This window comes from Lathyrus oleraceus, chromosome 1, assembly GCF_024323335.1.
Source record: "Lathyrus oleraceus cultivar Zhongwan6 chromosome 1, CAAS_Psat_ZW6_1.0, whole genome shotgun sequence".
NCBI classification, from domain to species: domain Eukaryota; kingdom Viridiplantae; phylum Streptophyta; class Magnoliopsida; order Fabales; family Fabaceae; genus Lathyrus; species Lathyrus oleraceus.
In genome coordinates, this window is record NC_066579.1 from 62,278,894 (window position 1) to 62,305,957 (window position 27,064).

A 27,064-nucleotide genomic window follows, 5' to 3' on the forward strand; every position below is an offset into this window, starting at 1 on the left:
AAAAATTTCAGGATCAAAATCGGGGTATGACAGTTGCCCCTATTTAAGCGTCTTCAACTAGAGAATATGAAGCAGGACACTCTTCATATGATCATAGTGGGAGATGATTAAATACTAAGAAGACCCGGATTTTGATCCTGAATCCCCATGACATGATGTGATATGATATGATATGCCATGATATGCATGGATATGCATAGACGCATGATTCTTTTTTTGTAATTTTATCTGCTAGGGATATGATGGACCCTTGACAGGAGATGCTATTAGATAGACCAAACTGTGGGGAATGCTGATGGTCTACCGGAAGACAGACAACTGGTGAGAAACAACTTGCTGGGGAAACAGTCCTGCTGGGGAATCAGACACACACTGGGGAGTCAGACACACACTGGGGAGTATTCAAAGTGAGATTTGATAAACGGCACTTAGAATACAACCGAATAAAGAAAAAGATGCTATGACAAGTTCATAAACGACCTGACAACGCTGGGGAATAATCAAGGAGAAAACTCTTCAGAACAGGTTCATGTATGACCTGACACCGGAATAAGGAGGTTCAACGACAGGTTCATACATGACCTGAATAGGATTGAACAAAGAATCTTCAGAGTAGGTTCAAGCATGACCGGACCCCGGAATAAAAAGGTTCAATGACAGGTTCATATAAGACCTGAATAGGATTGAACAAAGAATCTTCAGAGTAGGTTCAAGCATAACCGGACCCCGGAATAAAAAGGTTCAATGACAGGTTCGTATAAGACCTGAATAGGATTGAACAAAGAATCTTCAGAGTAGGTTCAAGCATGACCGGACCCCGGAATAAAAAGGTTCAATGACAGGTTCGTATAAGACCTGAATAGGATTGAACAAAGAATCTTCAGAGTAGGTTCAAGCATGACCGGACCCCGGAATAAAAAGGTTCAATGACAGGTTCGTATAAGACCTGAATAGGATTGAACAAAGAATCTTCAGAGCAGGTTCAAGGATGACCTGACCCCGGAATAAAAAGGTTCAATGACAGGTTCGTACATGACCTGAATAGGATTGAACAAAGAATCTTCAGAGCAGGTTCAAGGATGACCTGACCCCGGAATAAAAAGGTTCAATGACAGGTTCGTATAAGACCTGAATAGGATTGAACAAGGAATCTTCAGAGCAGGTTCAAGCATGACCGGACCCCGGAATAAAAACAATTGGACTTCGACCGTAAGCAATGGACTATAACCAGCTTTTAACGGATTTTGCCAACAACAATTGGATTTGAAAATGACCACGAAAACCGGATGTTGGTTTAAGGATACCAACGACAAACTGGAATTAGAGGTTCAAGGACATAGGATTGATGCCAAGACCTAGGTCAATGCACAATGAGCACGAAATGCCTTTCGGCTATGCATGATTTGAAATTTTTTTGATGTATGAATGATCATGATTATGCTGACACTTGGCAGACTGGGTGTTTGCAGGGACAGAGATTCTGATTCCTCAACACCAATAACTCATACTCGTACAATCAACAGGCGCATCCATAGGAGCAACTATCATGATTGACAGTTATAAATAACCAAAGATCTATCCTTCTAGAGGATTAATGAGTTATATTCCATGGGGACTTTTGTTGGTGCTCCAGGGATATTTATGCAACCTTGAGGCTTTTGGGGGAACAAATGATTTTCCTCCAATTTTCACATGTATCAAAGTAAATTTGTTCTAAGTTTCAAAATTCTTTTTCCAAGTTTCAAAATTTCATTATTAACAAATAAATGACATTTTGCATAACAAAGAAAGCATAGATGAACACAAATTAACAATGATTGGGAAAACTTGTATTTTATTCAAGAATGGTAGCACACAAATGGCGTAGCTCCATAGAGTGTTACAAAATTTTAAAAATGGCAATAGGGAAAGGTTTACATTAAATTCAATGACCACTAACATCCTTAATAGATACGATTCCCCCAAAACCTTGCTTCTAAGGGGAGTGGCTGGATTAATCTTCCACCTCCAATTCTTCGGTGTTAATCAGTAACAACTGATGCAGTTTATGCCTTTATGCCCCTAACTTTTGCCTGGATCGCCCTTTCGGGTTTTCAATCCACCGGGACGCTCTTTTTTGCCTAAGTCGCCTTTTCAGGTTTTCAACTTAGCGAGCTACCAATTTTTATTCATCCCTAACTTTTGCCTGGACCGCCCTTTCGGGTTTTCAGTCCACCGGGATACCCTTTTTTTGCCTAAATCGCCCTTTCAGGTTTTCGATTTAGCGGGTTTTTATTAGGCATAGTATTTTTTAACTGCATCAGAGTTCACGGGATGTGAGAGTTCTTCATCATCCATAGTTGTGAGAATCAAGGCTCCTCCGGAGAAAGCTTTCTTCACAACATATGGGCCTTCATAATTGGGAGTCCACTTCCCACGTGAATCCTTGTGTATTGGCAAGATCTTCTTAAGCACGAGGTCTCCTTCTCTGAATTCCCGAACACGTACTTTCTTGTCAAAAGCCCTTTTAAGTCGTTTCTGGTATAATTGTCCATGGCACAAAGAAGTCAATCGCTTTTCATCTACGAGGTTCAACTGATCAAATCTGTTTTGAATCCACTCAGCCTCTTCTAGCTTGGTCTCCATCAAGATTCTCATTGAAGGTATCTCTACTTCAATTGGGAGAACTGCTTCCATCCCATATACTAAAGAGAACGGGGTTGCCCCTGTTGAAGTGCGGACGGAAGTCCGATATCCATGCAATGCGAAGGGTAGCATTTCGTGCCAATCCTTATAGGTTTTTACCATTTTCTGCAGGATCTTCTTGATGTTTTTATTAGCGGCTTCAACAGCGCCATTCATCTTTGGACGATATGGTGAAGAGTTATGGTGCTCAATCTTGAAGCTCTCGCATAATTCCTTCATGGTCTTATTGTTCAGATTCGTCCCATTATCTGTGATGATCCGGCTTGGAATTCCATAACGGCAAATGATCTCTTTCTTGAGAAACCGTGCAACCACTTGTTTTGTCACATTAGCATAAGAGGCGGCTTCTACCCATTTGGTAAAGTAATCAATGGCAACCAGGATGAAGCGGTGACCATTGGAAGCTTTAGGCTCGATGGCGCCAATCATGTCGATGCCCCACATTGAGAAAGGCCAAGGTGACGTCAAAACATTTAGTAAGGTCGGAGGCACGTGTACCTTGTCGGCATAGATTTGGCATTTATGACATTTTCTAGCATAATTGAAACAGTCAGATTCCATGGTCAACCAGTAATAACCAGCTCTCAAAATCTTCTTGGCCATGGCATGTCCATTGGCGTGAGTCCCAAAGGATCCTTCATGAATCTCCTTGATCAACATGTCCGCTTCACGTCCATCCACGCATCTGAGCAGAATCATGTCGTGATTTCTCTTGTACAACACACCATTGCTCAAGAAGAATTTGGATGCTAACTTCCTCAATGTTTTCTTGTCAAGGGTTGTGGCATCTGTTGGATATTCTTGATTTTGCAAAAAGCATTTGATGTCGTGAAACCAGGGTTTACCATCGGCTTCCTCTTCAACTGACTGGCAGTAGGCAGGCTCAACTTTCCGCTCGATTTGAATGAGGGGTGCTTCATTATGGAATCTGACTTGATACATTGAAGCCAACATAGCCAAAGCATCGGCAATTTGATTCTCAGTTCTCGGGATATGACGGAAAGTGATCTCGTCAAAGTATTTTATCAATTCCATGACATGGGCACGATATGGGATCAACTTGGTATCCCGGGTTTCCCATTCGCCCTTGACTTGGTATATCACCAAGGCTGAGTCTCCACATACTTCAAGGATTTTGATTCGGAGATCAATGGCTGCTTCAATGCCTAGGATGCACGCCTCATATTCTGCTATATTGTTCGTGCAATCAAAACACAACCTTGCTGTGAAGGGAGTGTATCCACCATTCGGATTCAACAGGACAGCTCCTACGCCATGCCCCATGTAGTTGGAGGAACCATCAAACATGAGCTTCCACCGGGATCCGGGTTCAGGTCCTTCATCAAGTCCTGGGATTTCACAGTCTTTTACTACCATGATATCTTCATCCGGGAAGTCAAACTTCAACGACTGGTAATCTTCAACGGGCTGGTTTGCCAAGTAATCAGACAACACACTCCCTTTTATGGCTTTCTGAGACACATATTGGATGTCATACTCAGATAGTAACATCTGCCAACGGGCGAGTCTTCCAGTCAAAGCAGGCTTTTCAAAGATGTACTTTATTGGATCCATTTTTGAGATCAACAAAGTAGTGTGGCAAATCATGTACTGTCTTAGACGACGAGCGGCCCATGCTAAAGCACAACAAGTTTTCTCCAAGAGTGAGTATCGGGTTTCACAATCGGTAAATCTCTTACTTAGATAGTAGATAGCATGTTCCTTTCGACCGGTTTCGTCATGTTGTCCTAGCACACATCCCATTGACTTTTCAAGCACAGTTAGGTACATAAAGAGTGGTCTCCCTTGAACAGGTGGAATTAGAATAGGGGGCTCTTGCAGGTACTGTCCGATTCTCTCAAAAGCCATTTGGCAGTCAGCATTCCATTCAACTGCTTGATCTTTCCGAAGCAATTTGAATATAGGCTCGCATGTGGCCGTCATATGTGAGATAAACCTTGAGATATAATTCAAACGCCCCAGGAAGCCTCTAACCTCTCGCTCGGTGCGTGGAGCAGGCATCTCTTGTATAGCTCGGACTTTGTCAGGATCTACCTCAATTCCTCGTTGGCTAACAATGAAACCAAGCAACTTTCCGGATCGGACACCGAAGGTGCATTTAGCAGGATTCAGTCGTAGTCGAAATTTCCGAAGACGCTCAAACAGCTTTTGCAAGTGGTCTATGTGATCCTCTTCACTTTGAGATTTTGCAATCATATCATCCACATAAACCTCAATTTCCTTATGCATCATATCATGGAAAAGAGTGACCATTGCTCTTTGGTAAGTTGCCCCAGCATTTTTGAGACCGAAAGGCATTACCTTGTAGCAAAATGTTCCCCAAGGGGTGATGAATGTGGTCTTTTCCATGTCTTCTGGATCCATCTTGATTTGATTGTAACCCGAGAATCCGTCCATAAAGGAGAAGACTGCGAACTTAGCAGTGTTGTCTACCAGAGTGTCAATATGTGGCAGGGGGAAATCGTCCTTTGGACTAGCTTTGTTTAGATCCCTATAATCAACACACATCCTGACCTTGCCATCCTTTTTGGGTACTGGCACAATGTTGGCTACCCATTGAGGGTACTTTGCAACTGCTAGAAAACCGGCATCAAATTGACGTTTCACCTCGTCACAAATCTTTAAAGCCATGTCAGGTCTTGCCCTTCGGAGCTTCTGCTTCACTGGCGGACAATCTGGCTGTAGTGGTAGCTTGTGGACAACAATGTCAGTATCTAAACCTGGCATATCCTGATATGACCAAGCAAATACATCTACATATTCATGTAGCAATTTGATCAATCTTTCTTTGATGCTTGCCTCAAGTGTAGTCCCGACTTTGACCTCTTTTTTGTCTTCCTCGGTGCCAAGGTTGATTGTTTCCACTGGTTCTTGATGTGGCTGAAGGGCCTTTGACTCGTGCTCGAGCATCCTTTCCAGTTCTTCTGGGAAATCACAATCTTCATCACTCTCCTCTTCCGCTTGGTAGATGGGGAGTTCAAAATTATAGGACGTAGCGGGGTCATCGAATTCAACTGGTTTATTGATTATTCTGCATGTTTTTTAATGATGGTTTTTTTTAGAAAAAGGAAATAACATGCAAAAAAAAAAAAAAAAAAAAAAAAAAAAAAAAATATTTTTGTAGTTTTGAAAGGATTGCCATTTTAAGAAAAACAATAGATAAACGACAAGAATTTGAACAAAATGCTCTTTATTTGTCATAATGATTTTTGAAATTCAAAAGGGGCCCTACAAATGATCCATTAGCCTTGGGCAGAGCTAAGGATTTTCAGAAACACACAAAGGAAAACAACAATTACTTTGACACAGGAAAAACTTCCGGAATCTCAACCGCTTCCCAGTTTGTTAAGGCGGCTTCACACCGGTATATCAGTTTCGATGTTTCTTCATCTTCAGTGTCATCTTCCACTGCACCAACTTGTTCTCCATGGATAAATCCTTTGCTCAGGAAAACTTCTTGAATGCTCCGCACACGGTCCTTTGCAGGGACCAGGGCTCCTCCATTAGCAGAAAGCTTGTACCCCAAACCAAAACGGTCATTCTTTTCACTGACGTTGATAACTTGCCCCCAACCTGCAGGGCTTCCACTTTCAACTGCTGATTTTGCACTCTTCAAAGAAGCGAATGACAAACTAGCTTTCTCAACAGGATCCTTAACCTCTTCAAGTGTAGCATTGGATATTTCTAGGGCTTGAAAGGAGGTTTCTAAGGCATCCTCATCAGCCTCAATATAACGGAAAGAGGAGAGTTGACTGATGATGAAGTCCTCTTCACCTGAGACAATAACGAGCTTGTTATCGACAACGAACTTCATCTTTTGATGCAAAGTAGAAGTTACTGCCCCAGCAGCATGTATCCATGGGCGTCCCAAAAGGCAGCTATAAGCTGGATTTATGTCCATGACTTGGAAATTGATGGGGAATACATGCGGTCCGATCTGTATTGGTAGCTCTACCTCCCCAACTACTGTCCTTCGAGAACCATCAAAAGCTTTCACCACAAGCGCACTAGGTTTCAACTCTGAACCTTGATAAGACAATTTAGCAAGCGCTCTCTTTGGTAGAACATTGAGGGATGATCCAGTGTCAACTAAAACTCTAGCCAGAGCATCTTCTTGGCACTTTATGGATACATGCAAGGCGCGGTTGTGATTCTTCCCCTCTTTAGGCAGCTCTTCATTACTGAAGCTTAAAGTGTTACAGGCTGTGATATTGGCGACCACTCCATCGAACTGGCCAACCGTTATATCCTGGGTAACATGAGCCTGAGCAAGCACTTTTAGCAGAGCCTCCCTATGAGCTTCGGAATTCAGAAGCAAGGACAAGATAGATATTTTTGATGGCGTTTGATGCAACTGATCAACTATCTTGTAGTCAGATTTCTTTATTATCCTTAGGAACTCACTTGCTTCATCTGTTTGCACAGCCGGCTGTGCCCCTCCCTGTTCTGGGGTAGGATTTACATTTGCAGCTCCCCTTGCTGGCTCTTGAGGGTTCACATCAAAATTGGGAGTATAAATCCGACCACTACGGGTCATCCTGCTTGTTCCTGCGATATTGGTGATGTCGGCGTCAACATTCTCCACACCTTTCTTACTTTCAGTGGCCTCAGGTTTTCCATCCACCACTCCATCTACCACTGTTATGCCGTACTTCCAGGGTACTGCCTTGGTACTTTCAAAAGGAAATGGTGTAGGCATGCATACCACCACGGGTGACGGATGAACAACGTCTCTTCTGTGATAAGTCACCTCAAACGGTTCCGGTATGTTAAAAACGGGTTCAATGACCGAAATTTCCTCATTTATTGCTGGACCAGAGATTTGTAAAACACCTTGATTCATCAAACTCTGAATGTCATTTCGTACCACTTTACATCCTTTCGGCTGAATGGCACATTCCTCGCAGCTATCGTGACAAGTATCAATCAATCTAGCCCTCACCAATCCTGCATGAAGCGTTAGCAGCGGAGTTTTAACATCTTCCACATTCTTGATTACACACATATCAGAGGCATCTTCGACGGCATTGACATCACCATGTGCTGGCAAAGGGTTATTCTTAACATTGGGTCCGACGTCTCGAAATGACAGAATCTTCTTTTCAACCAGGTCTCGCACAATATGCTTTAAAGCATAACATCCTTCTAAATCATGTCCAGGGGCACCCCCATGGAAAGGACAATGAGCATCTGGATTGTACCACGGAGGTAAAGGATTTGGTGGAGGACCCAAAGATCTGGGCGTCACTAAACCTTTTTGTAGCAATGATGGGTACAATTCAGTGTATGTCATAGGGATTGAAGCAAACGGAACTCTATTTCTTGGCACCCTATTTTGATTTGGAGGATTTTGTGGTCGAGGAGCCTGTGCCCTTGGCTGTTGATAAGCAGGTGGCGCGGGCGCTTGCTGATATATCGGCGCTTGTTGAGCAGGAACAGGTTGATAAACTGAAGCTTGTGGTTGGTTAAAATTTGGCGTGACAGCTGCCACATAAGGTTGTTGGACATATTGTACTGGATAAGCTGGTTGTTGTTGAGAAAATTGGTGTTGTTTCTTCCATGAATGACTTCTTCTTTGGCTGGTTGACACTGCATTCGTATCCCCCTCCTTCTTTCTTTGAAATCCTCCAGGAAACTTTTTGGCATTACCACCAGATGTTTCAGAGGTAGTCGTCATCTTTCCATTCTTTAATCCAAGTTCGACCTTTATGCCTACAGCGACCAGGTCAGAGAAACTTGCAGATACGCTACTTACCATTCTTTCATAGAACACAGGTTTAACTGTATCCATGAACCAATCCGCTAATTCCTTCTCAGCCAGAGGTGGTTCGACTTGCGAGGCCACTTCCCTCCATCTTTGCGCGTATTCCTTAAAAGACTCCTTGTCTTTCTGGGACATACTGAGTAGTTGTCTCCTATCGGGGCCATATCCATGTTATACTTGTAGTGTTGGATGAAGGCATCAGATAAGTCCTGGAAACACCGAATCCTACTCTGATCCAGGCTTAGGTACCACTTGGAGGGAGCACCCCTCAGGCTATCCTGGAAGCAATGTATCATGAGCTTGTCATCCTCTACATGCGCAGCCATTTTTCGATAGTACATAATGAGGTGACTCTTAGGACACGAGTGGCCCTCATACTTATCGAAATCTGGGGTCCTGAACTTTGCTGGGATCACAAGACCGGACACCAGGCACATCTCCTTAGCTGTAGCACCAAAAACTTGGTCACCTTCCATAGCCCTCAATCTCTTCTCAAGCAGCTGGTAGTTCTCCTTCATCCCTCTTAGGTCCTCCTGCCTTTCCTCATCTTCATCTGAAAAGTCTGGGGCGTGTTGTTGGTCCTCAAAGTAGGGTTGCACGTGTGCACGAACGAGAGGAGGTGCGAACGTGTGAACCACCGGATGGTTTTCATTGATGGTCGGTAAAGGAGCTGTCTGCTGAGCAGATGGTGCAAAACCAGGGGCACCTTCAACTGCAGGAGTGAAACCAGGAGGTAAACCATAGGTGGGCCAGGTTGTTGGTACCGCCCGCGCAGGTTGGGGTTCAATCGTTGGACCTGCGATTTCAGAAACAACCGTGGTTTGGGTGTCTAGCTTTGCCCTGATGACCTGTAATATCTCCATGACCTGCCCCATGTTTCCACGCAGGTCTTCGAGCTCTGAGCTCACTCGCTCCAATTCATGCTCCTGATCTGCCATCCTTTGACGAGCTCGGGCACGAGTATTATATTGGTGTTGAAAATTCAGCGTGAAACTGGAGGAAGGAAGGACAGAATGAGACTCTGTTTTGAAAATGCATGAATGCATGTATGGATGCATTTGGTTTGCAAAACTCTTGGTTAGTTTCAATCATTCATTTCAAAAACATCACAACACTTGTTTGCAAATATTTAAAATAATAAGGCAATGAAACACAATAAAATGAATCTCAAAAGCAATTTTTCATTAATCTCATATTCAAGTTCAAATACAAACAACGTGCTCATGGTTTATGGGCTTTCCGGACCGTAGCAAGGTCGGTAGTTAACCCTTCTAACATTGCCTTACAAAACTTAATGAAATTATAGACTTGATGTGGTGTGTTCTCTGGACACATGCACCAATCCGCCTCTTGCAGCTTCTCAGGTAGCTCACGCATGATGGAACTCGCAAATCCGGATAGCTTCAGAAATTTGCCCTTCCACTCAGTGTAGAGCCCTTGGAGATCTTGGATAATGCGCACGTCTTCAGCCTTAGTCACCTCTATGTCCCTATAGAGGTTCCTCCAATATCTGCATTCATTCAGTAACACCATATAGGCAGCATCTTGATCCCCACCTTCAAGTGCCTGGATTCTAGCGTCGGCTCGATCCAAATGATGTTTCAATCGTGTGCACACTCTCTCTGACTCTTCGGTCTTCAGCTTCTCACGTTCTAGAGCATCCTTGTACTTCTGAATTGTATTCTCCAATTCACGAGTACGAATCTCAGAAATTAACCGTGCTTCCCTTTTCATCTCAAGGGTCAGCTCCAAAGTCTTGTTGAGCTTTTGAATCCGGAGTAAAGCTCTATCCAACTCCTCTTCCTTTGATTTGAACACAGACTTAGTGCTAAAGAGTGCTTGTCCAAACTTTTCTCTCCTGGCTTCAGACTCTCTAGCTCTTTTGTTGGAGACTTCAAGCTCTTTGTCCTTCTTTTGTTGATCGTCTTTCAAGTTCCCATTCTCCACCGAAACTCGGCCAAGCCTAATTCTCAAATCAGCATTTTCCAATTCCAACTCCTTGATACGGTTGTTGAGCTTCTCCACATCTTCAGGTAATATGGGCTCTGGCTCAGGAATCACTGGATAGATAGAAGGATCAAATGGATACGGGAGTTTAATCATCTGAACCCTCTCTCTAACCCAACAAGTGTAAGGCTCTTGGGCAATGACATTTCTCCTACCCAACTCCTTACCTTTTCTGATAACTGCTTGCCAAGACCTCTTGATCTTTTTCACCATGGGATGATCCATTTCAACACCATGTAGGATGAAAGGCTCTAGAGCTTCAACTTTTGGAGGGCCATTCATAGGGTACCCATGCTGCCTCAGAGATAACATGGGGTTATAGTTAATGCAACCCTTGGTTCCTATTAACGGCACATTAGGGAAGTCTCCAATGCTGACAATCACATTCTCGGTTTCCCAATCTCGGATATACCACTTAACGTGACTGGAGGTGAGGGAAGCCAACTTCTGGAAAGGCTTAAGTTCTTTGGAGACAAAAGGACCTTCTTCAAGCATGTGGGATCTGAACCAAGCATGTAACAACTGTGCACAACACAAGATGATTCCTCCCTTCCTCTCATGACGATCATGGAGAGTGTAGTAGAGATCTGCCAAGAGGAACGGTACAGGGTTACCAGAGAAGAAAATTCTCACCGCCAGGTGGTCCACAAAATGGTCAATATTTGGGAAGAGGACTATCCCATATACCAACACGGCTAACACAGCATAAAAGGCTTCCCAATTCCCTTCTTTTTCCATCTTCTTGGCCTGATCTTCCAAGAACTTCCTAGAGAAACCACTGAAAGGTCCTTTCACATCCCAATTATCCACTACTTCGGAAACTTTCAGACCCAACGCTGAAGCTATTCTCTCGGGAGGGATATCTTCATCGAGCTTAGGAAATGGGTTATGGTCCTTCAAGTTCCGGCCTATGATCCTCTCAACTTCCTCCAAGGTAGGAGCCAACTGGAAGTCAGAAAATGTGAAACAACGGAGAGGTGGATCATAGAACTGAGCGATAGTCACTGCGGTCATCATGTCCATCTTCTCATTTAGGATGTCAAGAATTCTTCCATAGTTTTGTACGAAGCTGTTGAGTTTGAGGGGTGTTACTTTAGCACTCAACTTCTGTAGGCTGGTAAGGTCCACGTTCTTGTATTTGAACTGAAAAGTAACCCTTCTCTCAGGATTCATCTTGCTAACAAGTCTTGGATTCCTGAAATAATGCGAAACAACTAAGAGTTTTGCTTTTTATGCATATGCAATGAATGAATGGATGCAATGCCCTTTTTTATTTTTTTTATTTTTTTGGATAGGTTCAACGGTTCGAGGTATGGATAAATTTGATTGCTTTCCAAAACGGGGTTCTCACCGGGTATGATCTAGGGCTTTGTTACAAAGGATCCCCAGAGTCATTGATTCACAAGACTGTTTGACGCTTACGGGAAATACTTCCCGGTCGTCAACTCCATCAAGGGAATCTATTCTGGGTGAGGTTCTCGTACCGACCCTTACGAAGTATACACCTCGCGAGTCCGTACTACGCAACCATCGACTGGGTTCTAGACAGGGTACTCAGAGTCATGGATTCAAAAGACTGTTTGACGCTTACGGAAAATACTTTCCGGTCATCAACTCCATCTAGGGAATCTATTCTGAGCGAGGTTCTCGTATCGATCCTTACGAAGTATACACCTCGGGAATCCATACTACGCAACCATCATTTCTAGTCGGCCAAAGGTTTAATGTTCTAAAAGGTTCTTAGAGTCATGGACCCCTTTGAAACATCGCCGCTTACGAGGTATACACCTCGGGCGACAATATTTGCAAAAGGATCTACTCTAAGTGAGGTTCTCGTACCGACTCTTACGAAGTATACACCTCGGGAGTCCGTACTACTCAACCATCGTCCTATCTTATGTTTTTTCACTCTAGACTCGGGTGTAGAGTCTTTCCCACATGGTTTGCAATCAAATACCCAAGTACCAACAATCACAATAGAACCAATATACAACCGATATCAATATAACAATAAAGATATTAAAAGCAATAAATAAGGAAAAGCCACACAATTAAACAAACAAAGGCACACAAACGTCCTAACTAGGCTTGACTCGCTTAGGGATTGGGTGATTCCCCAGCAGAGTCGCCATCTGTCGCACCTCGAAAAAATGGGGATACGACTTCAAAGCGAAGCGCGATCGCACGCTCGCAATGATGGACTGAACAGAGTCGCCACCGAACTTTATTTATTCCTAAAAAGGAAAGGGGAAATATCGATAAAACCCAAACAAAGGAAAGGATAAGATATGGTCATCGCAACCAATATCCGGGTTCGGGAGTCGATTACGCAAGGGGAAGGTATTAGCACCCCTCACGTCCGTTGTACTCAACGGGAACCATTAGGTCAGTTGTGTGCATTAATGTTAGTTAAAATGTTAGGCTTTTCAGTTATTAGGTGGGAAAGAAAGAAAGGATGAGAAGATAAATGTTTTTGGATTTTTGACGAAGGACTAAACCTAAGTTTTTTATTAGTGGGCCTGACAAGATTTACAAATCCTGCTCCTACGTATCTCAAAAGAGAAATCAAGGCTTACGTAGTTCTGGGTAGAAAAATGTTTGTTTGTTGGTCGATTTTAGCGAAAGCTATATTGTATTAATCGACATAAACATCGTTTTACCCAAAACAGATGAGGAGTGGACGCATACCACACATCGAACGGATTTATAGATCTACATTCGGAAAAGCGTCATTTAACTCTACTCAAAAATCGTGGCCGAAACATTGTTTTGTATCTCTTAAGACAATATATCTTTCATTTAAAAAGGGTTTTTGATTGGTCGCACGGCGGCGAGAAATAAAGAGTTTGATTGGTTGGATGTGCTTTGAGTGATGGCGAGAACTTGGATGAGCGAGATATACATCTCGAATCCTAGCCTCAGGAGTGCATGGCATACGCCATGTTCCATTTCCATCTTTATTGAAAAAGTATTAAGATAGGAATTAAGTATTTTGAAGTTTGATTGAGAAAGAGTTTGAAGAAACCGCATTAACAAATTTTAGACGGTGGCGAGAGTTAAGATTGGCGAGGCATACGTCTCGAATCTTAACCTCAGGAGTGCATGGTATACACCATGTTCCATTTCCACCTTTATTGAAAGAGTCTTAAATAAGATTTAAGTATCTTAGATTTGATTGAGAAAAAGGTTTGACGAAACCACATTGACGATTTTAGACGATGGCGAGAGTTAAGATTGGCGAGATATACATCTCGAATCTTAACCTCAGGAGTGCATGGTATACACCATGTTCCATTTCCACCTTTATTGAAAAGTGTTTAGATAGGGATTAATATTTTTTGAGTTTTGTTGTGAAAATGACTTGACCTAGATCAAGTATTGATGGATGTTGGAGAAAAGATTTGATTGAGTGTTTGGGAGAACAAAGTAGATAAACTTGTATGATGGCGAGGGTTAAGACCGGCGAGGCATACGTCTCGAATCTTAACCTCAGGAGTGCATGATATACATCATGTTCCATTTCCATCTTTATTGAAAAGGGTTTGAATGTGAATTAATATTTTTTGAGTTTTTATTATGAAAAATGGCTTGACGTTGGATCAAGCATTTGATGAAGTTTTGAAATGGGATGGAATAGGATGGAGCAATGAGTTGATTTGTTTATTGAGAAAATACTCGACGTTGGATCGAGTCATATTTTTGTATTTTTGAAATTTGTTGATTTTATTCTTGTGTTAGTAACTAATTAAACAACCAAACAATAAAAGAAATAAAAAGTACAAAATTATTACACATTGAGGGAAGTGGGGTACATTTGTCAAATGGGGATTAACACATCATGAAATAAATAAAATCGGGCCCAAATAAATAATGCATGAGTGTAGGTGCAAGGGAACCGGCTCATTGTAAGAAAGCCCAAGAGTAAGCTATGTGAGGTCGGCGGCGATGCTTAAAAAAGCAATCGACTTACAAGGGTTGAAAAATGGGCTCGATATTAAATCGAGAAAAGTATGATTTTTATAGTTTTAAAAATGGTTTTGAATGCATGATGAAATTAATAAAGAAGCATGGACATAAAAAAAAGTATTAAAAGAAACAAAGTGCTAAAAGATAGAATACTAAAAAATGAAATGCTAAAAAAGAAATGAAACACTAAAAAAGAAATACTAAAAAAAGAAAAAAAAACTAAAAATGCTATCTACGAGTATCGAACTCACTCCACCTAAGACTATGGAACTAACCCCTCTCCACTAGGCTACTTATCATTAGTTGTTATTTTAATGCTAACTTAACTACAAAACTAAGACAAAACTAAAAAGAATTAAAATGAAAAAAAAAACTAAATAAAAACAGTTAGTCTCTCTTAATTAAGAACCAGCCGCTCGGCTGTTGGTTTCTTCTAAAAGGAAAAGAATAAAAAAAAATGGGGAATGTAAAACATTTATTGATTGATCCTAGGAAATCTAAGCATAAACTTAATAATTTGTTAAAAAAAAAACTTATTATGGAAATCATTAAAAAGAAAATGCACAGACTCATCGTTCCCACTTTTTCTCAACCCAACTCACAAAAAAAACTCTCAAATGCTCTTTCTATCTTCTTGGTCCGCCGCTCTCTCTCTCATTCACACTAAATCCCCTCTCTCGCTCACCTGCGTCTCGTTCTCCGTCTCACTCTCTCACAACGCCTTTCCCTCACTCACATCGCTCACCATCGAACGGATTCAAACTCAATCAGTCATACATGAAAATAAAAGAGGGAGCTCACCTTGTTCAGGTAACAATCGGAGCTTTCTTCCTCCTCTGATTTTCGTCCCTTCTAAATAGGTTTGTTTTGAGTGATTTTTGATTTTAGGGTTTTTTCGATTGGCCGCCTCCTTCTCAATTTTTTCTGCTTTTTGAATCAGGTCCTCCTTTGTTGCTAACCTCCTTTCTTTTTATATTTCAATTTAGGGTTTCGGTTGGTGTTTAAAAGTCCAATGGAGAATGGTTTCAGAAGTGCTTTGGATGCTAAGAAGTGCTTTTAGCCCGTTTGATGATACAAATTGGGAAAGGTAATCTGAGCTCTTGCTTTTCCTTCGTCTGTTTGTCCCAACTCCAAATTTGGAAATTTTCGGAATTTACTGCTTGGTAATTATTGTGTTTGTGTTGTTTTTTAACCGCAGTGAATTTCTTGGCCCTTTGATGGAGACTTAGGAGTACTGGCAGCAGCCTTCAGTCTTCTTTGGCAAAAGCATTGGGTTGATGCTTCTTCCGCCATGGCCAAATTTGAGATGAATACACGCTTAGAAGCGTGAACGTGAAGATTATTGAGTTTGCCCACCAACCTCCTAAAATCGTTATGAGGAGATGAAGATCTGAGGACGTAGTTGAAGCGTTTCTGTCACGTGTTGAAGTTCTTCGTGGAGCGACGTGTTTAAGAATCAGTAATACCAGCGAATTTGGTAAGGTGTTTTACAATTTGGTTATGGTTTTGTCTAATGCTGTTCCAAAAAGGATTGTTTGTGTGATAGAATAGGATTACTTACATCTTGAGAGGTAACCTTTTGCATCTGTTCCATGACAGGCCCTTCTTGCTTCAGCTATGTTTCAGGAGAAAAACGGAAGAAGTCCTATATGTCTCGGCAACGGTAGCAGCAGTCTAACTAAGACTGAGTAGCAACCCATATTCTGTTTAAGTTGTGGTAAAAAGAATCTAACAGGCATGAGGACAAAATTTCATAGACTATGGGTTATGAATGGTAATATTCAAACTGCAGTTTTCTTGTTTCTGAAATTTTCCTTCATCATGGCAAATTTTCTTGCACTGATTCACAGTTTTCCTTGGTACAGCAGCAGCTACTCGCTCCCATCTCTGACTAGCTTCCTTTGGAAAGGTTTTTAAAGCTTGAACTAGTGCTCTTTCCTGCACTGCAGACCACACCTCTGATTCAGAAACTTCTTGAGACTCTTCCGAATTAATGTTACTTGTTGCTGTCGTCGGTGTAGCTGTTGGGATCGATGTTGCTGTTGGGATCTGTGTTTCGTTGCGGTTGTGGTTGCTTAGCAAAAGCTTTGATGATGGTGTCAGCAAACCTGTTGAGGATATTGACTGGGATGCTCTTACCGTAAAGGGTACCTGCCAGGAAATTGAGAAACGATACCTGCGCCTAACACCGGCACCAGATCCCGCCACCGTAAGACCTGCTATTGGTGTGTTTTTTTTGTATAGATCAGTAGTAACCTGTGAAATGCATAGCAATATGATTCTTTGTTCTTGAGATAACATATGTGTCCTGTTTGCAGATTGTCATCATCATAATCATCATTTGTCAAATTATGGTGACGAGCCAAAACGTTGAGAGTTAGGTGGTGTTAAGTACAAATTGGCATCTATTGAAGGTTGGTCAAACATAAGTGCTAACGTATCAGCAATAGTGGCAATACCCGGATACCGAAATTTCAAACCACGCCGAGCAACTGTATAACCATCTTTATAATCTTGCTCATACTTTAAGATATCTTCAGCAATTAAATACAGAGGTTCCTTAAGGCTGTCCGGATGAAAGTCCTGAAGGTAAGGTGTCTCTTTTCTCAATTGGCTCTCGGTTCTTTTTGCAACTCGGATATCCTGCTGATTTGTTATAACTCTACGCATTAATTCCTTTATATCATGACCATGGTTCTGTTATGATTCCTCTTGTTTTTTTTTATGATAACAGGCCTTCTAAAACCATTTTGCTTCTTCTTCATGGTGTGAGGCGGATTGTATCGGAGATTAATACCGGCGCCGGCTAACGAACAGCACAAGGTTAGTATCAAAACATTTTGGAACTGAATTTGAAACTTTTGGATTAAACATTGAGTCTTTTGATGATCCTTTGAGTTTTCTCTTTCGTGCAGGCTCGGCTGGTTATTCGGCATTAAAAATGCTTCGCTTTTCACACATGCCAAAAACTTGTAATATCTTCATTAATACCACTTCTTCTGATCCTGGATCAGTCACCTCAAATCTACAACTTGTGACGGCATCAAATACCAAGTGCATTCGTAACGACGTAGGACCCTTAGCCATCTTCATTCCTAACTCGTCGGCAACACGAAATGCAACTAGTGTCGGTACTGCTGCATCGAGAGCATGGGCTTTTGTCAACTGCAGCAAAGGCAGCAATGAGTGCGGTGACGGAAACCCGGTTGTTGTAATTTTGTTGTGGGTTCTTCAACATGGTTTAGATTTTTGTCTTTGCTTTGCACCAGCAGATTTCAGTGCAGTCCATGTAAGATGCTTTTCGTTGCTTTGGCTAACTAAGTAATATACAGTTGTAATTCTCAATATTTGGAAAACTTCAGTTGTAATTGTTGGTTGTTGCTGCTGCAGTTGGTTTATGTTGTGATTGCCGTGACATTTGCTTGGTAGCAGCTTTTGGTTAGAAAATGCATGGCAAGTGGAAGCGTGGAGTACAGAATCATGAGGCACACCAGGACTCTCCCTCTTTTTCATTCTGATTGTAATTGGCCCTCTTTGTGATAAATGTATACAATGGTGAAATGCTTGTAATAAAAAGTTAGTATATAAGCTATGTAACACCTATGTCGTCACTATGCTCATGGAAACATGCTTGGCTTTAAAATGTGCTCATGATATATTAATGGAATGAAGTGTATGAGAATGTAGCATTACGTACCATGCTTTTTTTTATATTGCCCTTTTTTATGGATATGCAAATGAACACAAAATGTGGGTAATTGCGAAGTTGGTTTATAAAATGGAAAGGATTTTTAGGCATAATCCCAAAACTAACTTAAATATCAATTTAAATAATAATAACAAATCAGTTAAAAACCAAATTAAAATCAAATTAATTTATAATTCATTTAAAATTACTTGGATATCAACTCTAACATTCATTTGGAAATAAAATCGATTAGAGTTTTAATCATTAGTAAAAATAAACAATTAAGATTAAGTTGACAATTGGAATTAAACTTAATTTGAAATTAAAATCAAATTAAAAATAAAAAAGAGTCAAGATATTAAAATCCATTTTATACTGATGAATGTATGCAAATGCAAAAAAAAAGAAAAAATGGAAAAATTTCAGGATCAAAATCGGGGTATGACACCTGGCATTCTCCACAGACTCTTCCTTCATCAATAAGCAGCTTTGGAATTCCTCTGACTGCTTACTTGGATATAATCTTCTTCATTCCCCGTAAGTGGAGATGTCCAAGACGTCTATGCCACAGCTTCACCTCCTGTTCTTCCTTGGCTGAGGAGCATATTGTGGAAAAGTTAGAGACTTGAGGTTCCCACAGATAACAGTTATCTTTGGACCTGGTTCCTCTCATAACTTCTTGATTGTCACCATTTGTCACAATGCATAGCTCCTTAGTAAACTGAACATGGAACCCTTGATCACACAGTTGGCTTATGCTGATGAGGTTTGCAGTTAGTCCTCTTACTAACAGCATATTATTCAGTTTTGGAACTCCAGAGCAGTCCAGCTTAACCACACCTTTTATTTTTCCTTTGGCACCATCACCAAAGGTCACATAGCTGGTAGTGTGGGGTTGAATATCCACCAGTAGATTTTCCATACCCGTCATATGTCTTGAGCATCCACTGTCAAAGTACCAGTCTTCTCTGGTAGAAGCCCTTAGGACTGTGTGTGCTAACCTAGCATACCATTGTTGCTTCATGATGGGGACATAGCTCTTGTATGTCTTATGCTTAGGCCTGACATGCGAGGCTTGGTTAGGGAAACCATGAAGCCAGTAGCAGAAGGCTTTTATATGTCCAAGCCTACCACAGTGGTGACACCTCCACTCCTGGTATTTCCTCTTCTGATGATTATTCATCCTAGTTCCCCGATGTTGTGACATTGGCTTTGACTTCCGCTTGAACTTCTGAACTTTAGCCTTTGGGCGTTTGTGTTCAGCTGAGGATCTTTTCCCAAATCCTAGGCCAGATTTGGTTCCAGACTGCTGTCCCACCTTTAGAATCTCTTCCAAGGTGTCAGTTCCCTTGTTCATCATTCTGATGGATTTAGTCATCTGATTCAGCTTGCAGGTCAGCAAGGCTATCTCACCATTTAGACCCTCCATGGCTGTCAGATGCTTCTGTCTCTCATCTTCCAGTTCCTTGATGAGTTTCTTCTGCTTTTCTCCTTGTCCACGGACTTCTGCACTGGTGGTACACAACTTCTTATAGGCTGCAGCAAGTTCATCAAAGGTCAGTTGATCTGCACTTGAGTCATCATCAGAGGCACAAACACTAGTTAGTGCTGTGACATGTTTGGCAGATTCTCCTTCAGATTCACTTTCAGAATCTCCTTCAGACCATGTGATAGTTAGCCCCTTCTTTTGCATCTTGAGATAAGTAGGACATTCAGCTCTGACGTGTCCATACCCTTCACAACCATGACACTGGATTCCCTTGCCTTGGTTGAACTTTTCTTCAGAAGTTGATCTTTTCCTGATGTCAGACGGGATGTTCTTGACATTAGGTCTCCCTCTTTGATCAATCTTCTTCACGAACTTGTTGAACTGTCTCCCAAGCATGGCTAAGGCTTCTGATATACTTTCATCACCTTCAGTATATCCTGCTTCTGACTCTTCTTCAGCATTAGATACAAAAGCTACGCTTTTGTTCTTCTTTTCAGCATTCTCACACAAGCCCATTTCAAAGGTTTGGAGAGAACCAATGAGCTCATCCACCTTCATATTGCAGATGTCCTGCGCCTCCTCTATGGCTGTGACCTTTATAGCAAATCTCTTAGGCAAGGACCTGAGAATCTTTCTTACAAGTTTCTCTTCAGCCATTTTCTCACCTAGTCCACCAGAGGTGTTTGCAATTTCAAGAACATTCATGTGAAAGTCATGAATAGTCTCATCCTCTTTCATCCTCAGATTTTCAAACTTGGTGGTCAGCATCTGAAGTTTGGACATCTTCACCTTGGAAGTACCTTCATGAGTTACCTTGAGGGTATCCCAAACTTCCTTAGCTAGTTCACAGTGGTGCACCAGCCTGAAGATGTTCTTACTGATTCCATTGAACAAAGCATTCAAGGCCTTGGAATTTCCAAGAGCTAATGCCTCTTGCTCCTTGTCCCACTCTTCTTCAGGAATCTGCACACTGACTCCATCTTCACTTGTCTTCGCTGGATGCTCCCATCCTTTGTTGACAGCTCTCCAGACTTTGCTATCTAGATACCTTAAGAAGGCTATCATACGAGGCTTCCAGTCATCATAATTAGAGCCATCCAACATGGGTGGTCTATTTGAGTGTTCTATATCCTTGTCCATGGTACTAGAAAGTAACTTCCCTAGATCTCACCTAGAAATTCACAGACAGGGTGCCTGCTCTGATGCCAATTGAAATTCTAGTTATCAGACTTTAGATGTCACATGGGTTGTTATGACATCCAATTCTGCACAGACAAGAATTATGCAGAACTTAAAAGTAAGTGCAGTAAATACCACAAGTAATTGTTTACCCAGTTCAGTCCAACATGACCTACATCTGGGGGCTACCAAGCCAGGGAGGAAATCCACTATCAGTAGTATTAATTCAAAGCTAAACTCACCCGTTTACAACTTGTCACTTAATCCCTACCCAATGCAATTTCAATCTTACTCTAAGATCAGAGTTCCTACTCACTCCCCCTCAATCACCTCAGTGATTACTACCTTTAATCAATATTAAAGACAATTTTGAAGTCACACTTCAAACAACTCTTGATTGTGCTTAACAGCTTTAATCAAGATACACAGCACTCACGCTTAAAAGCTTTGAGCGACACAACACTTACAACTCAATGAACACCCTATGCCAAAGCAATCATCAACGTGATAAAGGCTTGGCTTACAAGATATGTCTAATACAAGACTCACAAAAATACAGCAGTGAAGTATGATGGACACACTTAATCTTCACGCCTCAAAATCCCCAAAACTGAATGAAGGAACGACTTCCTTTTATATTGCAGTACCTGGGCTTTTGCACTTGTATTCTCCTGAATTTAAGGTCACACGAGTTCCCATAAATTCAATATCTAGGTTACTAACAAATAGGCTATTTGTTAGGTTCATTAAATGTAGCTTGGTTGTTGATTTCCTGGTTTTTCTCTAAGCTGTTGAATCCCTGAAGAATAGCCTAAGAAAAAGCTGAAACAGAAAACTGAACAACCTACAATGTAGCATATGCTGTCAGGAATGAATGTCACGACATTCAGCTTGACATCAAGGATCATATGCTAAGTCTGTTTTTCTAGAAAACAGACTGTACAATTTTACTGACCTGTACATGACCAAAATGACCATACTACAGTAACATCTTACATTAATAAATGTCAAAGTATCCAATTTGACATTTACACATTTGGCCTTAAGTCAGTTCTGTTATCCTCTTAAAGAACAGACTAAGAAACATACTGAAGTGTAGCAGAACACCACTCTGTCTATTATTCAGTATATACTGTCCATGATGAATGTCATAACATCCAGTTTGACATTCATATAGTAGGCCTTATGCCAGGTCTGGTTTTTCCTTGATAACCAGACTGCAAATGAATACTGAGCTCTAATAGAACACCAATTGTTCTATTCCTCAGTATCTGCTGACAGGGATGAATGTCACAATATCCAGTTTGACATTCAATAAATCCTGTATTAGCTAATCCTGCAGTAACTACTCAAGTGTGTCATGACATCAGTCAAGACATCAGAGTGCAGTTAGATATTCTAACCTACAATGCAGTCACACATACACACCATGTCATGACATCAGTCAAGACATTAGAATCCAGCTAGTGTTTTACCATATAATGCAGCCAATTAAACACCTACATAGTGTGTGATAACTGAATCATTGATTACTTATTGGTTCATCTGTACATGTTTGCTTGTTTGCCTTTGTGCATTTATCATCATTAATTGTTCATTATTACATGATCATCATTTCATATCTTTGTGACACATCTTTGTTAGTCCATTGAGGAATCAACTGTAAGTCCATTCATTGGCCATTGTTCCTATGATTTGGAAGGGACTGAGTGTAAGACCACTTCATTGGCCACTTATGTCCTCTTTGCTTAGTGCTTTTGTTTGTTTGTTGTATGTGAGGATTCAATTGTAAGACCATGTTGTTGGCATTTGTTATTCCTATGATCATCTGTTGGAGATTAGAGTAAGTCCAGATAGATTGGCATCTGATATCCATGTTTTGTTTTGTTTGGGAGATTGGAGTAAGCCCATATATTGGCATCTGGTATCCTTGTCTGTTTGTTTTAGGAGACTGGTGTAAATCCATTGATTGGTATCCGGTATCCGCCTTTGTTTGTGAGATTGGTGTAAGTCCAGCAATTGGCATCCGGTATCATTTGTTTTGCTTATTTGATATTGCTCATTTGCCTATTCCTAAGGACACACTTGAATCATCTTCCATATGATCTCAAGAGGTGAACCTTTCTAAGAAGTTTTACACTCTATTCTCCATACCCTCTTTGTCCTAAACCTTTTCACATTGTTGATTCAAAAACTTTGAACTATTGTGCAAACATCTTCATGTCTTTTCAAATTAGAAACCTGGACCCTAAGTCCTTGACTTTTCAAACTCCATTTCATAACACTTCTTTAAATTGAATCCTAATCATACCTTGACCACATTTTGTGAATACTCATAATCAATTAACTTCACACATTCAATTGTTTTGATGGCTTTGTCCATTCCTGTTAAGTTTTTCACACATTAGCCATAGGTTTCAATTACCATAGTGGTTGATATAAATCTTACCTTATCCTTAGTTGAGTTGATTGTAAGTCTTCCATACTTATTATAGGGTTAACCCCTCACTAGTATGTTGAAGCCGTCCTCGCATGGTGGATTGTTGATTCAGGTTGAGTTTTCTCCCATTGGTAATGAAAAGCCTTAGTGCTCTTGTTTTAAAATGAACCCACTCATATTTTGGAAATTTTTTAGCCGAACTACGGCGTTTTGATCCTTACCCTTCATGGAAGGTACGTAGGCAACGGGTTCATCCGTTCAAACACAAAAACAATAAAAATTGTATATTCTTTTCTCATCTTCCCAATCATGTTTGCACAATATGTCATAAACAAATAAACATTTTTATACAACAAGTGTGAAAAGGGCTCCCTAGGAGTACCTAGGACGTTTTGGGTGCCTAACACCTTCCCATTGCGTAATTAACCCCTTACCCAGACTCTCTGATCTTTTCATTAGTTTTCTAGGTGTAAAACTTCTTAGGCTTTTGTTCGCTTTTTAGCCATTCCTTAGGATAAATAAAAGTGCGGTGGCGACTCGATTTCTTTGTATGCTTTGCTTTTGATTGAATCAATAAATTATAAAGTGATGAATACACCGCTACAGCTACTTACCTAAGGTACACTAGATCCGGGTGTAGGATCTTTCGCTTAAGCATAAAACACCCAAGCAATCCCTTAAAAGTAAATCAGACAATTCGAATAAGTGATCTTGTTTTTTTTTTTTTTTTTAAGGCAACCTCTCTTTTTAAGGGTCCCCAGCAGAGTCGCCAGTTCTGTCATACGGTGAACTGACTTGGTGTGTTTTTGCTTTGGAAAGCAAATGTCGCGGATAGCAAGAGTCGCCACCGACTTTTCTTTTATCCAATAAGGAAAGGCGGAAAAGAACAGGAAAGACCTTGATTAGATTTTGGGTTCGGGAGGTACATTATACAAAGGGAAGGTGTTAGCACCCTTTGTATCCATGGTTACCCATGGGCTCTTAATTGCTTGATCACTTATGTTTTTCTTGTCTGAAAAAAGTGTTTGAGAACTGTTTAGAAAATGTTTTGAAAAGAGAGTTTAACTTTGTAATGATTCTTGTGCGAATGTATACAAAGTATTTATCTCGTTTAATTTTGAAAGTTGTTTAGAAAAATATAACTTGGCAATGATTCTAGCACGAATGTATACCAAGTGGTGATTTTCTATAGATGTTTTGCAAAGTGTGAGGTGTGAAAAGTATTTTAAGTTGTGAGTCAGCATTTAAGAGTTGTACCTAATCAAGGTCTTTATAGGTATTTCCTATCCTCATGAGGGTAAAACTGTCCTTACTATTGAGAAGTAAGTAGTCTTATCCTTGGGATGTAAGGGACATCGTAGGGTCATCGATTGGTCATTGAAGGCAACATTTGTAAGGATACCTTAGCATTCGAAGGGACGATCATCATTTAACCGTAGGCTACAACGACGGGCCATCGAGGGACAAAATCATATATTCGCAGGCGACATCCGAGGGACTATGATTTATCTTATAGGGACGTGATGATTTAATCGAAGGGTCTTTGCTAAGTGTATCCCCACATTCATGGGACATGACCGTAATACCGTAAGGCAACAAAGAGAGGGCCAAGATCATATATTCAAAGGCAACATTTGTAATCAGTTAGGTAATTAGGATGAATCTCCACAAGGGTATCCCACAAATAAAGTGGAATACCTAGCAAGCTACCTTCTTCGGAAGTATGTGAGCCCTCACAAAATTCAGCAAACAGGTCAGAATACCAAATGGGGTGCGATCAATAGTTGCACCGAACAAAGGAATCACAGCAGTAATAATGTCAGGCAAATAATACACAGCTATGGTAGAACATGTCAGATAAGCACAAAACAGAACAGAACAAAAAAAAAATCAGCGACTGTCATGTTCGCTACTCCCTCGCCTAGCGAAGGCTTGGCGAACGCTCGCTACATGTTCGCTTAGCGATGTGCTAGCGAACGGCTGCGGGTTTTGAGTCTAATAACAGTACGATTTCAGCAAGCTCCAAACCCTATGGCATCCATTACAGAAATTACATGGTTAAACATTCAAAACATCCATGCATACTTAAATCCATGTGCAAAACCTAAGATATATTTATAAATTCAATCATAATGTCACATGTAAATTGGGAGCATAAAGCGGTAACGGTAGTGCAAACCTGTTTGCAATTGAATTGCAACGTTGAATTGGCAGATCACTCTTAGGGTTGGTGTCGGATTGAGTTGGGCGGAGGTAACCTTTGTGCAGATGAGTTTCCTTCAGGGTTTCCTTTAGGGTTGCTCTGAATTCTCTTGGTTAGCCTCCAGGGTTTGCTCGGTTGCTTCTATTAGGGTTTCCTTGCTAGGGTTTCTGTCCGTATCTTTCTGTCCCCCTCTGTCTATGTGAAGTTCTGGTATTTATAATAATTTTTGTGACCTGATGGGCTCAGAATGAAGCCCAAAATTTATGGTATTCGCAAGCTTCGCTAGGCGAGTGGTGCAGCGAAGGATTCGCTAGGCGAATGATTTTGCTCGCCTAGCGAGCAAGCCATTTTAAGTCGTTTTCTGGATTTGGCCACCTGTGTGCTGGGTCTTTGTTCCTTTAAGATCCATGCCTTGAAAAATGAGTTGGAGTGCCTTGAAAAATGTCTTGCAAGATTAACGGGAAAATTTTGGGGTATGACAGGTTCTCCCCAACTGTAATCAATAAATTCCTAGGAAGAGGAACTGAAGGAGCTGTTGAGTTAAAGGCCACAGACAATGAAGTCTGTAGGACAATCACTGCTGGTCAAGTTAAGGAATGGCCAAGCAAAAAGCATCTATCTGCTGGAAAATTAACTGTAAAATATGATATCTTGCATAAGATAGGTTCAACCAACTGGGTGCCAACAAACCATATCTCAACAATCTCTAATGTTCTTGGAAGGATAATCTATGCTATTGGAACTAGGCTCAACTTTGATTATGGAAGGTTCATGTATGAAAAAATTGTTAGACATGCCTCCACTAATGCAGTAAAGCTGCCAATTGCCTTTCCCTCAATCATTTGTGGAATAATTTTAAGCCAACAACCTGGTATCTTAAACACAAGTGACATCCCCAATAGAAGGAAGCCTCCATTGTCAGTCCATTACAAGTTATTTGAAGGCGGTCATGTCAATGATATTGTCATGACATCTGCAATGAAGAAGCCAGCCTCTCAAGGTGGCCTGATTGCTCAATTGAAAGAAACCTGTAAGGAGTTGGAAACTGGGATTAGGGTGGCCAAGGCTAGGAAAGAGGCTGTAGAGGTTCTAATTAGCAGCTTGGAGCAAGAAGAGATGGATAAGGTTGGTGAAGCCAAGGAGTCAGATGCCCATACCTCAAGTGAGAGGTCTAATTATCAAGATCAATCTAGTGGCAGTTCTGGATCAGAAGGTGAAGAAGATGCTACCTCCTCAGACTAAGTTGTGGTGATGGTCCCCCTGTTATGATGACACGTGTGTTCTGGATGTTGTTTTGGATGCTTGGATGATTTGTTATTTTTCTGTTTGATGTTTGTAATTTTTGGCAGTCCTTTTTGATGCCATAATGTAATATTTAGGCTCTTTATGAGATCCCTGGATTTCTGATTATCTCAGCTATTGCAGCTGTGTATAATTATGGTTATATACCACCTGACATTGTGTTTTAACATTTTATATGTTATAACATCCTTTGTGACATTCTCTGCTGGACTGGTTGACATTTATTTTGTCTAGTTGGTCACTTTGGTCTATTTTGACTAAAAAGGGGGAGAAGTTACTATGTGGAGAGCTGCATGAAGATATGGAGAGTTGTAGTTATT

General features: G+C 41.0%; 1 protein-coding gene across 1 annotated transcript; it reads right to left on the reverse strand.

The window, feature by feature from the left end:
• Positions 1-2,286: 2,286 nt before the first annotated feature.
• LOC127115242 (uncharacterized) lies at positions 2,287-5,478 on the reverse strand (the record flags this gene model as incomplete). The annotated part of the gene is made up of 4 exons (XM_051046831.1): positions 2,287-2,689; positions 2,798-3,161; positions 3,264-3,908; positions 3,984-5,478. Coding segments are annotated over 4 exons (2,907 nt in total), but the record flags the coding sequence as incomplete, so codon positions are not given.
• Positions 5,479-27,064: the final 21,586 nt, after the last annotated feature.